The 14,194-nt window shown below is 33.5% G+C and overlaps 1 protein-coding gene across 4 annotated transcripts in view; it reads right to left on the bottom strand.

The window, feature by feature from the left end:
- The window catches only part of PPP2R2A (protein phosphatase 2 regulatory subunit Balpha), a 78,289-nt gene that overhangs the window by 27,536 nt on the left and 36,559 nt on the right, over positions 1 to 14,194 (bottom strand). For 2 of the 4 annotated variants that reach the window (XM_006916959.3, XM_025050380.1), the window contains exon 3: positions 3,202 to 3,299. In XM_006916959.3, the coding sequence (XP_006917021.1) occupies positions 3,202 to 3,299 (98 nt within the window). The remainder of the gene's footprint in view (positions 1 to 3,201; positions 3,300 to 14,194) is intronic. The other 2 variants (XM_025050379.1, XM_025050381.1) reach the window with 1 other exon arrangement.

Here is a 14,194-nt window from a genome sequence, read left to right as displayed (position 1 = left end):
CCACAGCGATTATGCCAAACAAAAAACGACTCAAATATATGTTATAAAAATACTATTAAATGAGAGCAAAAATGTTAGAGGATTATCAGGCTGAAATACATTCAAACTGAATTAAGACCTTCTAAATAAATACCTGGTTTCTTTGAACAGGGGATAAATAAGCAGTGAGACACATACATGACAAGATGACAGGATGACCTGCCATGTCTGAAGGGTAAGAGAAGTAAGACAGAAAGGTGGGTTAAAGAGTAAAAGTCTGATGTGCCAGGTTGACTGCTGCTACTGATTACTTTTTCTTAATTGAGAACAACAAAAAGAGGGGGCGAAAATATTGTGGTCTCTAGAGTAAATTGAAGCTCTGTAAGGAATCCCGCCAAACTTGAAGTTGAAGGTGAGAGGATAAAGCCACAATAGTGTAAATGCCATTGTGTTCTGCAAACAGCGCTAGCATCACTATCAGAGACTAAGAAATGCTCACCAGACAGGCACCAGCGTACCCTGGCAGCGTACCCTGGAACGTATTATAATAGCTGTGGTTGTTAGAGGAAGCTGGACTGAAATTTAGAGATCCAACTTCTAACCTTAGAGCCTTGCTATTAAACTAAGCAATACAACTTCGTTATATAACGTTTTCGTGGCATTTATCTAAAAATTTGGGCGGGGCGGGAGGAAACATCTTTAAGTTCTCATCCACTTTTCAAAATGTAACACTGTTTTACAGACATACATATATGAATTCGTAAAATCTAATCTAAATATGGTAGGTACCAAAAAAAGGTGCCTCTCTAAGTGTAAGGCACATACATTTATAATCAATGATGCAGATATTGACTGTACTCAAGATGGCACTATATTAGAAGCTCCAATGTAAAAGAGGGCTTTAAAATGTAGAAAATTAGGTAAAACACACCAGATTAATATTAATTAGATTACATTTGGGGGGATTCAATTATTACCATTGTTATTTAACCTATCACTTAAAAAATACACTGATATTTACACTAAGTAAATCTCAAAAGACATGCTACTAATCTGAGATTCCAGATAATGAATCTTGTCTTGAATTCTTAAATGCAGTTAAGAATAATAAATGGAAAAAAAAAAAAAAAAAGAAAAGGAAGTCCTTTTTTCCTACCAGCGGCTCTTCTCAAAAAGTCAAGTCATTTTGTCATTCCTTCTTATAAACATATATATTTTAGATATTAGCGCTTTAGAACCTTCGGTAAAATTTCAGAAAAAAAGTCACAGAAAATAGTTATTCCCTAAATTCTGGGGCTTTACTTTTCAATATAAGAAAAAATTCAGCAGTTTTAGTCACTTCATGTTCAACCTTTAATTCCAATTCAATATATTATTGACAGGCTTTAGGAAAATACTAAGCTATTACTCTATGTTTTTTGAGCCCCAATTAAAACAAACAGCTCCTTCCATACATGAGTCATTTTTTTCACATTTAATTGACTTTAATAAATCACATTCTACAGAAGGTGAAAATGACCTCATTCTCAAACAAAATATTTCTAAATTAGCTTTTAGTTAACAACTTAGATTTTAAAATAACATAAAGCCCTCATTAAAAATGTAGACTCTCTCAGACACCCTCAATGTTAAGCCCATGTATTTATCCTTCAAGATAGAACTGCTTAGGCAACAAAATTAATTTTAAGTGTTTTTCTCCAAACACTTTCCTTAAAAACAAGAGCAAAGTATAGAAAGCCATTGACTTTCAATGTGTATGTGTGTTGCGGGTCGGGGGCGGAGATTCAAAGGCAGAAAATGCCTATGGGAAAGCCAGCTCTCAGTTCTGAATAGCAAAATTAACATCCACATTTTGGTTATCTAACACGAAAGGCATCAACAAACACTGAAAAGATGACATGCCAGAGTTCTGGGTTCTAGTTGTTAGTTCTGTCACTAAGTAATCGAATGATCTCTTAATATCATGACTTTCTCATTTGTAAATATAGAAAACTGTAATGATCTGTAAGGTTCCATTTCAACGCTAAGTATTTCAAGATTCTTATGGTCAAGTTTTGAGCTGCTTCAGAACAGGAACAGAAAACTGATTCTGTACCCCCCCTTCCGACAAGAACATTCTGTCAAGAAAAGCTTGAGTCTTATTTTCATATTTTCTTCCAACCAAAAATAATAAAAGGAGACATATTTAGCGTTTGTGCATCTTCTAATCAGACACTATTAATCATTTCTCTTAAAATTAAATTACCTACCTCACTGGGGTGTTGTGAGGATTAATTCATTAGTGTTTGTAAAGCACTTTTGAGATCCTCAGGTCAAAGGCGCTATAGAAGTGCAAAGTAGTAGTATTATTACTAGATTCTTTGCTTATTTAAGGAATTTCACAATCGTTTAAAATCTAATTCTGTGTTATGATTTAGATATTTATTTGTAAAACCTACAATTTATCCACATTACTTTTAACTTTTTGAATATATTATAGAGATGGGGCAGGATATTTCAAAAATGATTTTAAAGGTTTAACTGATCTACAAGTAGAGAAAGTCTAGTGTGACAAATTTTGGTTAGCATAAAATTTTAGTGAAAACTTCTGTCAGATCTAGAAGTGTGCCTAAGGTTTGTACCCAAAACAAAACCAAACCCACTTTAACTGAAGATTCTGCAATGAGAAATTCCCTTCTTCAAAGAGAAAAGCAAATAATTTTCAAATCAACTATACTTTAAAAGGGGTACTGAGCTTATAAATTACATTACATACATAAACATGCAACTGTCATTTAAAATCTTTATATTTAAATCAGGGTAAGAGTATGTACTCACATCAAAATCATTGAATGGCTTTTTCCCTAAGCTAGCTTCCCACACCTAATTACACAAAGCAAACTGAGAAGAGATCAAAGCAATGTTGCTGTATGGAATTTTAAGAAGAAAAAAAATGAGGGCCCAGGCTACAAAACCAGTTAATATCTTGCATTATTCCACCACTTTCCAGACCTTTCTCTAACCAAATCTTTTTACAATCAAAGCATGAGGTTTTTAAATCAAAACAATACATACATGTGCACACACACACAAAGCTAAGAGAAACAGAGCTATCTATACACTGCATATTCTGCTCGATAAACTGCCGATATCCTCTGATGAGATATATTCTCTCCAGTGCAATACAAGCTCCAGTCCAAAGAGCAAACTGAGATTTAGATATGTTAAACTTTAAACACTTACCTCCTGCTCCTGTTGAAAGATGACGACTCTACCACCTTTATCTCCTGTTGCTAGTAATTCTCCAGAATGATTAAATTCTACTGTAGAAATTATATCTGCTGTATAATTAAACAAACAAAGAAAAATCCCATTAGTTTCTCTTTCCCAATTCACTTGAATTATAGAATTTAGCATGTTTTCCCCACATATTCCAAGTCTATATATCAATCTGCCATCAGAAATAAAGCAAATCTTAAGTTTTCTCGAGTATTTTGGTTCACCAAAAAACAAAACAAAGACTCCCAGAACAAATCAATATGACACTACTTTAACAAAGAGGAATACAATAAATACCAGTGTATTATTAATATTTCACTAAATTTATGACTGCAAAGAAATCAACTTGTAAAACATTCTATAATAGCACCAATAAACATTAATAATCATCTTGCTAATTTTATTTCTTATATACTTTTGATAAGTTCCTTTATGTAAACCAAAAGGCAGCCTCGAAAATTAAGGCAGATATAACTAAAATGGGGGAAAAAATTTAAACGTAAAAATAATTTCAGATAGAATTTTAACAGTCATAATTAATAAATTCATATTACGGCCTCTCAAACAAGTTTGCAAATAGAACACACTTATACCAGAAATGCTTTGTGCTATGCACCTTTAGTATGTACAACTCTTCTTGTGGCTCCCATACACACTGCAGGGGCTACTAGAATCAGTCATGCTGCACCCAAAGTAGGTGCCTAACTTCACAGTCAAGTTCAAATAAAATCATTTTTTTCTCTCTTGCTTTTTGACACCAGAGCCATTTTATTAAGAAAAAAGTCTAAGTTACAGAATTGGGCATTAGGATAAAGCAATTATACTGTACAGTTCACCACTGTTACTAACAAGTTCTTCAAGCAAATGCCAAATTAGGAAAAACTCCATCATATGCATTTTAAACGAATCAGTCAACTTTTTCTATAAGAGAAGGAAGGACTGGTTATCTTCTGATCTACACTGGCTCACTCTAAGAATTTAACAATGTGACTTTATATAACAGAGAACACTATATACCCATAAATTTAACCAGTGTAGCTTTATCAATAATCTGTCCAGCACTGCATTTTATAATTTTCTTTTTAGTGATCTAAGTCCAGCTTGATTTGGGGAAGTTTTCTTTGCTTCCTCCACTGTCTAGGTCCAAGGCATTTTACCTTTCTGAAAGTCTCTGAAAACCTACTGAAAGTTACACATGCTCTCCCAAGAAACTGGACCTATTTAAGTGCACTAAGAAATTTGGATACAATTTCAGAGGGTCTGACAGCACCTCACCTCCAGGTTAAAAACCTTAGCCCAGATGGCCCACCACAGTTAGTGGTATCAGGAGGAAATTACTGTTTACACTGCATGCATATGTAACACAAAGGTGTAAAACAATGTATTAGACTACTCTGCAAAACCAAATTATCAATAAGAACTTAAAGGTCATTCTATTAGGTGCTCTATACTGCACTGACTTCTGTAGTGAATATTAATAAAAGATTAAAAATATATATAGTCTCTGTATTTAAATCTCAACAAAGTATAGCTAGAGAGAGAAAATAAGTGGGAACTAATAATATATTAGACAGACTATATGGAATCACAGCTTATTTGAATGTTAGGCTCTAAAATTAGGAAATGAGGTAAAATTCAAATGTACTAAAGCCAATCCATTAGACGCCATCACTTTCAAGTTGCAATTCTTATAACTCAAACTCTAGACAATTTTCTCCACAGCACTGATAAATTTGTGGTTTCTCTGGCTAACCCATCAAATAAACTAGTTAATTTGTGCAGCAAAAATCCTATCTTTAACTCTAGAATATGCTCCTGGCTTGGTGAAATGCTCACACCTGACACCAACACCAGATTTATTCTCTTCAATGGAATAATAGGCAGTCTTGGCTCAGTATTTAAATTATTTCATCTTTTTCCCAGGTCCAAATTGTTGCATTCACATAAATTAAAGAAATTACAACTCCTTGTTAGGTAGATGTGCTGTTATAGCTAAACTTAATAAAGGCTATGTCAATGATCATGGTATGACCAGACTCAGCTAAACAGTAATGAAAAACATGGGAAAGATGTGCTGCATTAGGGGCTCAATTTCTGATAGGGTGGAAATCTTAATCTTCTTTAGGTGAGCTGGACAGCAGAAAAACCTACAGGTGATTAAGTCAGCAAAGAGATTATTATAATAAAAGGATTGAGGAGATTTGGGATAAGGAGGGTGATGGTGGGGATTCCACACCTATATTATTCTTAGAAGACAGAACAGGAACAGGTAATAAAGCAGCAGGCACAATATCCCAAAGTACAGAAGATAGTACTGACTCACAGCTAGTTATAATGCAGTCACTGATCATGTGGCGAGAGGGAAAGAAGAGGAAGTATATTGTATGTGTGTGTGAATGGTGGGGAGGAAAAGGGATGTGGACAGAAGAGGGAAAAAAACTAATTTATTGCAAGATGCAACAGGAATAAGACATTTGCTTAAAAAGTGTCACTTCTTATCCCAGGAATAGTTATCTCGCAAGGAGAGTTCCAGAGTAAAGTGATGTGATATGTGTTTAGGACTGAATCAGCTTTGTAGCAAGGGTAGAAACCTTAGAGGAATACTTGAGATAGGCCTAGGAATCTCAGAAACAACTGGCCCAAATGTCATGAAGCGCTGGACATCAGGCAAGACAAGAACCAAAGATTTACACCATAAAAGTTGACCCACATTAAATGCCTGAGGGATAGAAATTTTGGGTGAAAGGCAGACAATTTTCTCTATAGATTTTCTTAAGACACTGGTGACATTATCTGGCCAAAAGCCAATGAACAAAGAGCAATTTTAGTAATAGCCAACCAAGCTGCTACTTAGTAGAACAGTGTAGAGAAATTCTGTGTATGGGAAGGGCAGGTGGACAGACTCATGGCTTTCTTGATGTGACTTTTATACTTCATATATTTAATATAGCCATATTTCAGATAAGTAAATTATCTTCTTGGTTTGTACGATGGAATTTATAGGCACTATGTCATTGTGTTCCTTCATCTTTTCCCCCTCAAAAAAAAAAAAAAAAAGAAAAAAAGAAAAAAGAAAACACCATTACTTCTGGATGCTCGGCCATCTGTACAAGTCTGAGACATCATATACATAAGCACCTATTAAATCTCCAAGTTTATAGATGATGCTTTAAAATTTTTTCTAAGTCATAAAATGCCAAGATCTCATTGGGAATATGACATATAAAAAGGATGAATAAAAGGGAGAAGGAAAACAAATTATGCTTATAGACCATAAAAAACATCCAAGAATAAATTATGGAGAACACTATGAAACTGAACTTTGAACCATATGTGCCACACACACTGGTGTGCAAATAATGCATTACAGGTTTGCTTGGATTCTTGCAGAGCAGAGCGCCCAAATCTGTAACCTCAGTATGCCTTGATGTGTAAAAGGTGAGGAAGCATGGCTCTAAAAATAGTGCTCCCACATCATGCTATACCCAAAGTTGGCCAAATACTGGTACCTATGTTTCTGAACATAACATAAATCTATTCCTAGGAAATATTCTTCTAATGCTGATTGCTATACCATTAAAAAAATTACTAAGTAATGATTGCAGAAAGTCTACAATAGTGCTGTTCAAAAGAATTTTCTGTTATGATGGATGAGTCTTGTATCTGCACTGTCCAATACAGAAATCACTAGCAATCTGTGGCTTCTGAATTTTTTAAAAAATTTACTCATATATGCCTAGTGGCCACCATACTGAAAAGCCTAGGTCTAAAACATTTATTTCAGAGTAGACACTGATTTTCACTGCAAAGCCAAGATGCCAGGACTAAGAGAATTTTGAACCTTTCAACAATGCACTCTGGGTTAAAATGAAACTATCTTAGTTACAGGATTGTAGACTCAAGAACGATCAGGCTGAAAATACAAAGTCGTTTCATGAAAATTTAGAATCCTGGATACCAGAGTTTTAAAACAAACTATTCATGAAAGCTATGAATACTTAAGAAAATTTTGCTCAAGATTAAAGTAACTACTATAACATGCTTTAAAAAGGCAAAGACATTAATCTCACTTTTAGAGCCAGAAGACTGAACTCCAGCCATGGTCCAGTGTAACACATTAACGGGGTCATGTTCTCACAAACCACCAAAACAAAGCCACAAAAACCAAACAAAAAACTTTCTCTTTCAAAGAGGAAAATAAGAATCTTTCCTATGACCAATAAAAACATTATTTTACAATGGGAAAAAAAAAATGCCTATTATAAAAGAAACTTTCACTATAATAAAAAGGAAGGGCTCCCTTTCAGAACATTAGTCAACTGCCCTTCTGTGCATTAAGTAAGTCAACACACAGCAATTTTAGTCACATGCTGACTTCTAAACTGTGCAACATAAAGGCAGCATTTAAAGGCACACTCAAATTTTTGGTAAGAAAAAAACTCACAATGCTTTTGATCTTTGTTGTTAAATTCTATACACTATTAAGAAAAACCAAAAAATTTGTAATGTGTTATATAAAATGGAATTCTTATTTCTTCTAACTCCTTTCTAAACCATCAGCATTGGGTTTCATCCTGAGATGGCAAAATAACTGCTTTCTTTTGGGGGTGGAATGGTGGTCGGTGGTGGTAGTGGGAATGACGACAACAGTACACATGTACTGCTGGTCTGATTTTCCTTCATCAGGCGCACCACACCATTCCCTTCTTGTTACCTATCTCTATTTCTTATGTGCTATATTATAAACAGAACAGGACACAATCAGACAGCCAAAGATTCAAAATACTCTCAGTAATAAAATCAGATGAGAAGTAATAAATAGTACAAATGGTAGTAATTAACAATAATTACTATATTTTAAGTGACCAAATTATTATTAGCTCTGACATTCTCCGAACACTTCAATTCTTTCATTGTGAAACACTTTAACAGGGTTACTCACTGACTTTATAATTCTATTTCAGGACTATGGTCCAAATAAATAATTTGAAAGAAACCAATGAAAGTGAGTACAGAAATGGTTATAACTGCATTACCCATGTAACTAAAAAAGCTGAATGCATTTTAAACATACAATAATTAGGAAATATAAAAGTAACATTTAGTACACAAGTTTGAAAACTAATGCCCATCATCTGTTTTTAGGAATAATGTTTACTGGAATCCAGCCATGTCCATTTTTCAATATAATATCTTTGGCTATAGAGTTGAATAGTTGGGACAGACTGGAAATATTGACTATCTGGCCCTTTACAGAAAATGCTTGTGAACTGCTGCTTCTGTATATTAATAAAATTATATATTAACTAATGTCAAAGCACACACTGTACACACATATATGTACAACTATAACGTGCCAAGCACTATGCTGAGCGAGCATTTACATATATTCTCATTTAATCCTAATACTATTATGCTATATATATCATTTTAATTTACACAAGAATACAGTAAAGCACTGAGAGGTTAAATAATTCACCCATCACACCTCTACCCAGTGTGAGAGCCAAAATTCAAATTTAGCAGGTGTGAGCAATCATATGGATAAGGTAGCAGCACAGAATTCTGTAAGTCACTGAATAATGAATAAAGGAATAATGTTTAAGTGTTCAGTTTACTGCATCTTTTTCATTGCTAAAATGCCTGTGTTCAATTAAATACAAACTACAAATTTTATACTATTTACTAATGACCACATTACAACTACTGTGTGTCCCTACTGTCTGTCCCTTTAAGTATTTTTTTCAGTGCCTGCTACATTCAAAACAGTTGGTAATCCACATTCTAAATTCTACCCCTGAAAGAGGTTTATCAGAAAGTGAGATGTAACCACAACAGATGAACAGTTAACCAAGAAAGGATTTAGTGAATGTTTAATAAAACCAAAGAAGGTATATCATAAAGCAAAATAAACAACTACAAAATAAATTCCAAGACATAAAGACTGAGTAAATATGTTAAGATACCCCCTCCTTTTTAAAATGGAAGAAATCAACTGGGAGGAATTGCATATCCATTTTTAACTATCTGAATTACAGATTCCTCAAAGTCCCACTTGAAACAGTTAATATAGCATCCATTGGATGCTGACATCTTCTATCACATTTCTTTTTCTCAATGTGATTAAGGCTTTAAAGCTAAATAGCATAGAAGAAAATTTTAAAGGTTGAAACTCATGAAATACCATAAACATTGCTGCAGCAAATAAACAACTCTAAAAATTCAGACATATCTACCTTATGTGACATAAGACAATATAAATCTCAAGATAATCATGAGGCACACAAAAATTCTATGAATAATCACTGTTTCTTAAAATTCTGTGTTCAGAATATTATCTTAAAGGAGACTGGTAAAAAGAGCAAGTGTCTGCAAAGACTTGCTACAACAGCAGTTGCCAGTGTGGTATTCTAGATATGAATGAAACTCATAACCGAAAGAAAATGAACTTATCAAGTTAGCTATATACTGAGTCGTATCTTTTTACAAATAATATTTGATTTCCCACAAAATTCTATCAGGTTAATCAGTCTCCTCTCCTTTTTGTTCCATTTCAGTAAAAATAAAGATTAGCAAAGAACACTAAAACTAACTGCATAAACAACGGTATCCAAAAAAGTACCCAATAAAAATGTGCAGTAACTTAGCATTTCCTCTTTCAAAAGGTTTAAGCGAAAGACAAAAGTAAAAATTAAAAATCTGCAATTGGCCTCCTGCTTCTGGCCATGAGGGAGTAAGACAATCTGGATTCATGTTCTTGCAGTCAACGACTAGAAAACAAAAATATAAAACTTTTCAGATAAAAGAGTGTAACACTGTGAACCTGCAGAGAAAGCAAATCCTATATTTGTCCCGGCTTGCTGCCTGGACAGTGCAGTGAGTCAGGAAGAATCTAAACACCGGCCAGCAATCTCACTGAGCTGTGGAGACAGAAACTGGGGTTAGGGGAAAAGTTGAAGCAGCTAGAATTTGCAGGCAGAGTAAGTAGAGAGAGCTCAAGCGATCTAAATAGGGATCACTTAGAATCTTTGATTAATGGATCTGAGGATACGTCATTGAGACTCCACAAGGCCTAGGAAAAGAACCACCAGAAAGCTTATGAAGGCTCAGAATAGTTAGTGCTCCCACCATCCGGAATTGAGAAACCGCATAATTAAGGAGGCATCAGGTAGAGTCCACAGAAGAGTATAACTTTAGTAGTGGAACTATATCAGCACTAAACACTGAATGTTCCACACAAAGCTTAAAAGCAAACTTTAAAAGGATCAAGTTAGTCTCAAGTATCTATGTGCCAGAACAAAATCCTACATGCAACAATGTAAATTCACAATGGCTGGCATCCAATCTAAAATCATCAGGAAAATATGACCCATAACCAGAAGAAAAAACTAAAAAAGAACCAGAAACGACAAAATGATAGAATTAATGTCCTAGCAGACAAGGACCTTAAATGGCTATTGTAAATATTCTCCATATGTTCAAGAATGTAAAATAAATCACGAATGTGATTAGAAATGCAAGACAAAAGATAAAGAAGGAACATTTAAAAATGAAAAATGAACTTCTGCACTGAAAGATACATTGGATAGGATTAATAGATTAGACACTGTGTAGAAAAGATTAAGATAAGAACCTGAAGGCCTAACAGTGGAATCAAAACAAAGTGAAGCAAAGAGAGGAAAAAAAGAACAAACACCTGACTTGCAGGATAACATCACATGTTCTAATATATGTTATCACTGCAATCCTGGGGAAAAAGATGGATTATATTTGAAAAACTGACCAGTATATAAGTGTTCAAACACGGTGATACTGTAAGTAAAATAATCAAACCAATATATAATAGTGGCAATTCAAAAACTATCAATAGTCTTGAACTTTGCAAAATCATGAAAAATTCTTTGTAAAATTCCAATATTTCACAGCATAATTTTCCCTTGATTTACACCGTAAACTTCAGTATATACATTAAACCCATGCAAAAAATACTTAATATAGTTGAGTTTTAGGCTTAGAAAATAAAAGGTTTTTTTTCAGCACCACAAACATTTGGCAGAATATTCTGAGTTATGAAGGCCATGGGTTAATTTTTTCTTGTTCAAGGTTGTCCTGCAAACTTCCAAATAACAAGCACACTTGAGCCATGACTAGTAAATGCCAAAAATGCCTCTGATCATTGGCAAAATTCAGTAAAAAAGAATTCAATAGTACAAAAGTTTATTTTATATACATGTATATAAAATAAATACAAGGTACAGTGAAGATGGAAAAGTCAAATCTTTATGCTCAAAAATTTTTATGTATCTCAAGGTTACCAGGAATAGAAGAGTTGACAAAAACCATAATTACAAAAGACTGACATATCCTTCTCCATGCCTGATGGATTTTTAAAACGGGGGGCAGGAAAGGGAGATATGGGATGAAGGGACAGACACTTGAAAAATATAATTGATAAACGCAGAGGGAACTTTATTATCAATGTAAAAAACATATATTGCTTCCGATGTAAATTTTAAGAAACTCATACATTGAGCCACAGAGGGTCTCTTAAAGAATTCTAATCGTCTAATTATAAATTTAAAGATCACATTCTCTAACCATGATAAAATTAGCAAAAGAATAATAACGACTGGTTATGCTCAACCACTTGGTAATCTTAAAATGCTAAGGGCAAAAAAATCAGTATTGCAATAAAAATACTTCAAAAAGACTTATAGGAACCTATGTACATAAATATTTAAGACAGCATTGTTGTTAAAAAATGACACAATGGTCACTATAAACCCACTTATAAAAATTGAAATAAAAAACCTGAAATACCACCACCAAGAAATAACATAACCATAGGTGATAACCGAGTTTTAGCAAACTCATTTAAATTGCAAAATATGACATGATTTCTGTAAAATCATTTAATCCCAGATTAATGGATTAATTAAAATAGCTTTACTCTTTTTTTTATTCCACAAATAAACTACTTTGTAAAAATAGATAATCATAACTCTTAAAATGAGTCCCATTTCAGAGAACCACTATGGTTTTTTTAGTATATATCCTTCCAAAGTTTTTCCATGTGTACTTCACATGCTTAGAACAAAAATAACAGATCTGATTCTATTGAGAAAGAATGTTTACATTATATCAGAGTTAAAACAATATTACAAAGCATATTTAATCTTTTTTGTATAATATTAAAACAATCAGCATTATGGAATTAAAGCTTAAGACAGGGAGACCAAGGAACAGATGCTTGACAGCTATTAGCATAACAGTAACAACAAAACTGACAACAAATGAATTTCTACAAGGTAAAGAAAGTGATGCAATACCACTACACACACACCTGATTCAAATAACTGAAATTAAAAAAAAAAAAAAGGAAAGAAAAAGAAAAAGACAACCCCTAGGGTTGGTATTGAGCAACTGGAACTCTCACACAGGGCTGGTAGGAACGCAACAAGGCACACCTACTTTGGGGGAAAAAAACAAAGTTTGGCAGTTTCTTATAAAGTTAAAAAAACACCATGTGACCCGACAATCACATTACTGGATATTTATCCAAGTCAAAAGAAAACTTATATTCACACAAAAATTTGTATGCTAATATTCTTAGCAGCTTTATTTATAATACCAAAAACTGGACACAACTCAAGTCATCCTCAAATGAGGAATGAACAAACAAAATGTGGTATATTCATACAATGAAATACCACTCAGCAATAAAAAGGAACAAACTACTGATATAAGCAATAATATGGATAAAACTCAAAATGTATTATGCTAAGCAAAAGATTCAAAATACTATATGACTCCATTTATCTGACATTCTGGAAAAGGTACAACTAACTAGAGGGACAGAGAACAACAGATCAGTGGTTCTGGAGAGATGGGACTGCTTTTTATCTTGATTGTAAGTGACTATATCACTGAGTGGTTTTTATCAAAGCTTGAAGAACTATGCTAAAAAGGATGAATTTCACTGTATGTAAATTATAAGAAAACAACTACAAAATCTAGATACTAGAATCTTTTCCCAGACATCCAAAAATCCTAATATGACATGTTTACTTACTGGCTTCACCATGCTTTCCTGCTCTAAAACCTTCAAAGGTCTTCTAAGGAATACCATAAGATTTTGGCTAATCCTGGCATTAAATCCCCTCCATAATTTGAACACTGAAGTAAGTATGTACCATCTTACTTTCTAATACCATAGTATTCACTAGAGTCTTTAGGAAAGTTAAATGCTTTCTACCTCCCACATATATACTTATGCCCACCCTCATGCCTCCTTTAGCTTGATGTACTGTCTATCTTGCCTAAAACACATCCTTTCCTCTCCCCATTCTTTTAGACCTTCTGTATGTGGCCCAATGGTGGGGGTAGAGGGAGGGGAAGAAACTCGTATTATATCCCTGGAGAGGTAGTAATACAACAGAAGGACAATGGCTATAAATTTAATAAAATAAAAATGTGATTTACATAAAAACTAAAAAGACAAGTAGACTAGGAAAAATACTTGTATTTCTAAAAACAATTCATACAACATAAGATAATTTGCAGAATAACAATACTGGTAAAATGTAAGGAAATAGCCAGCCAAATCAAATTAAAAAAGAAATTTTTTTTAAACACTATTTTCTGTCATGTAAACTATAAGAAAAATACAAAGTGTTCAAAAGACTCATATTTACCTACAATGGAGGGAGTATATATTACTCTGGAAAATTATTTCATATTTTACATTAAAAGCCACAATGTATTCATTTCCTTTGAACTCTGTCAGTTCCAGAAGCCACCCTAGTGAAATAATCAAAAAAATCTTTAATGTATAAAGGTGCTCACTAATATTTTTAAATTATTTGGTGTTAGAGTATGAGAAAAATCAAATTTTCTTATTCTGCCAATGTATTTTCAGATTTTGCTCTAATTTTCCCTGAAATCCTCCTCTTTTCAC

The sequence above is a fragment of the Pteropus alecto genome, unplaced genomic scaffold (assembly GCF_000325575.1).
Source record: "Pteropus alecto unplaced genomic scaffold, ASM32557v1 scaffold166, whole genome shotgun sequence".
NCBI classification, from domain to species: Eukaryota; Metazoa; Chordata; class Mammalia; order Chiroptera; family Pteropodidae; genus Pteropus; species Pteropus alecto.
The sequence above is the reverse complement of the archived record's forward strand: the minus strand, read 5'-3'. Positions and strand labels throughout refer to the sequence as shown.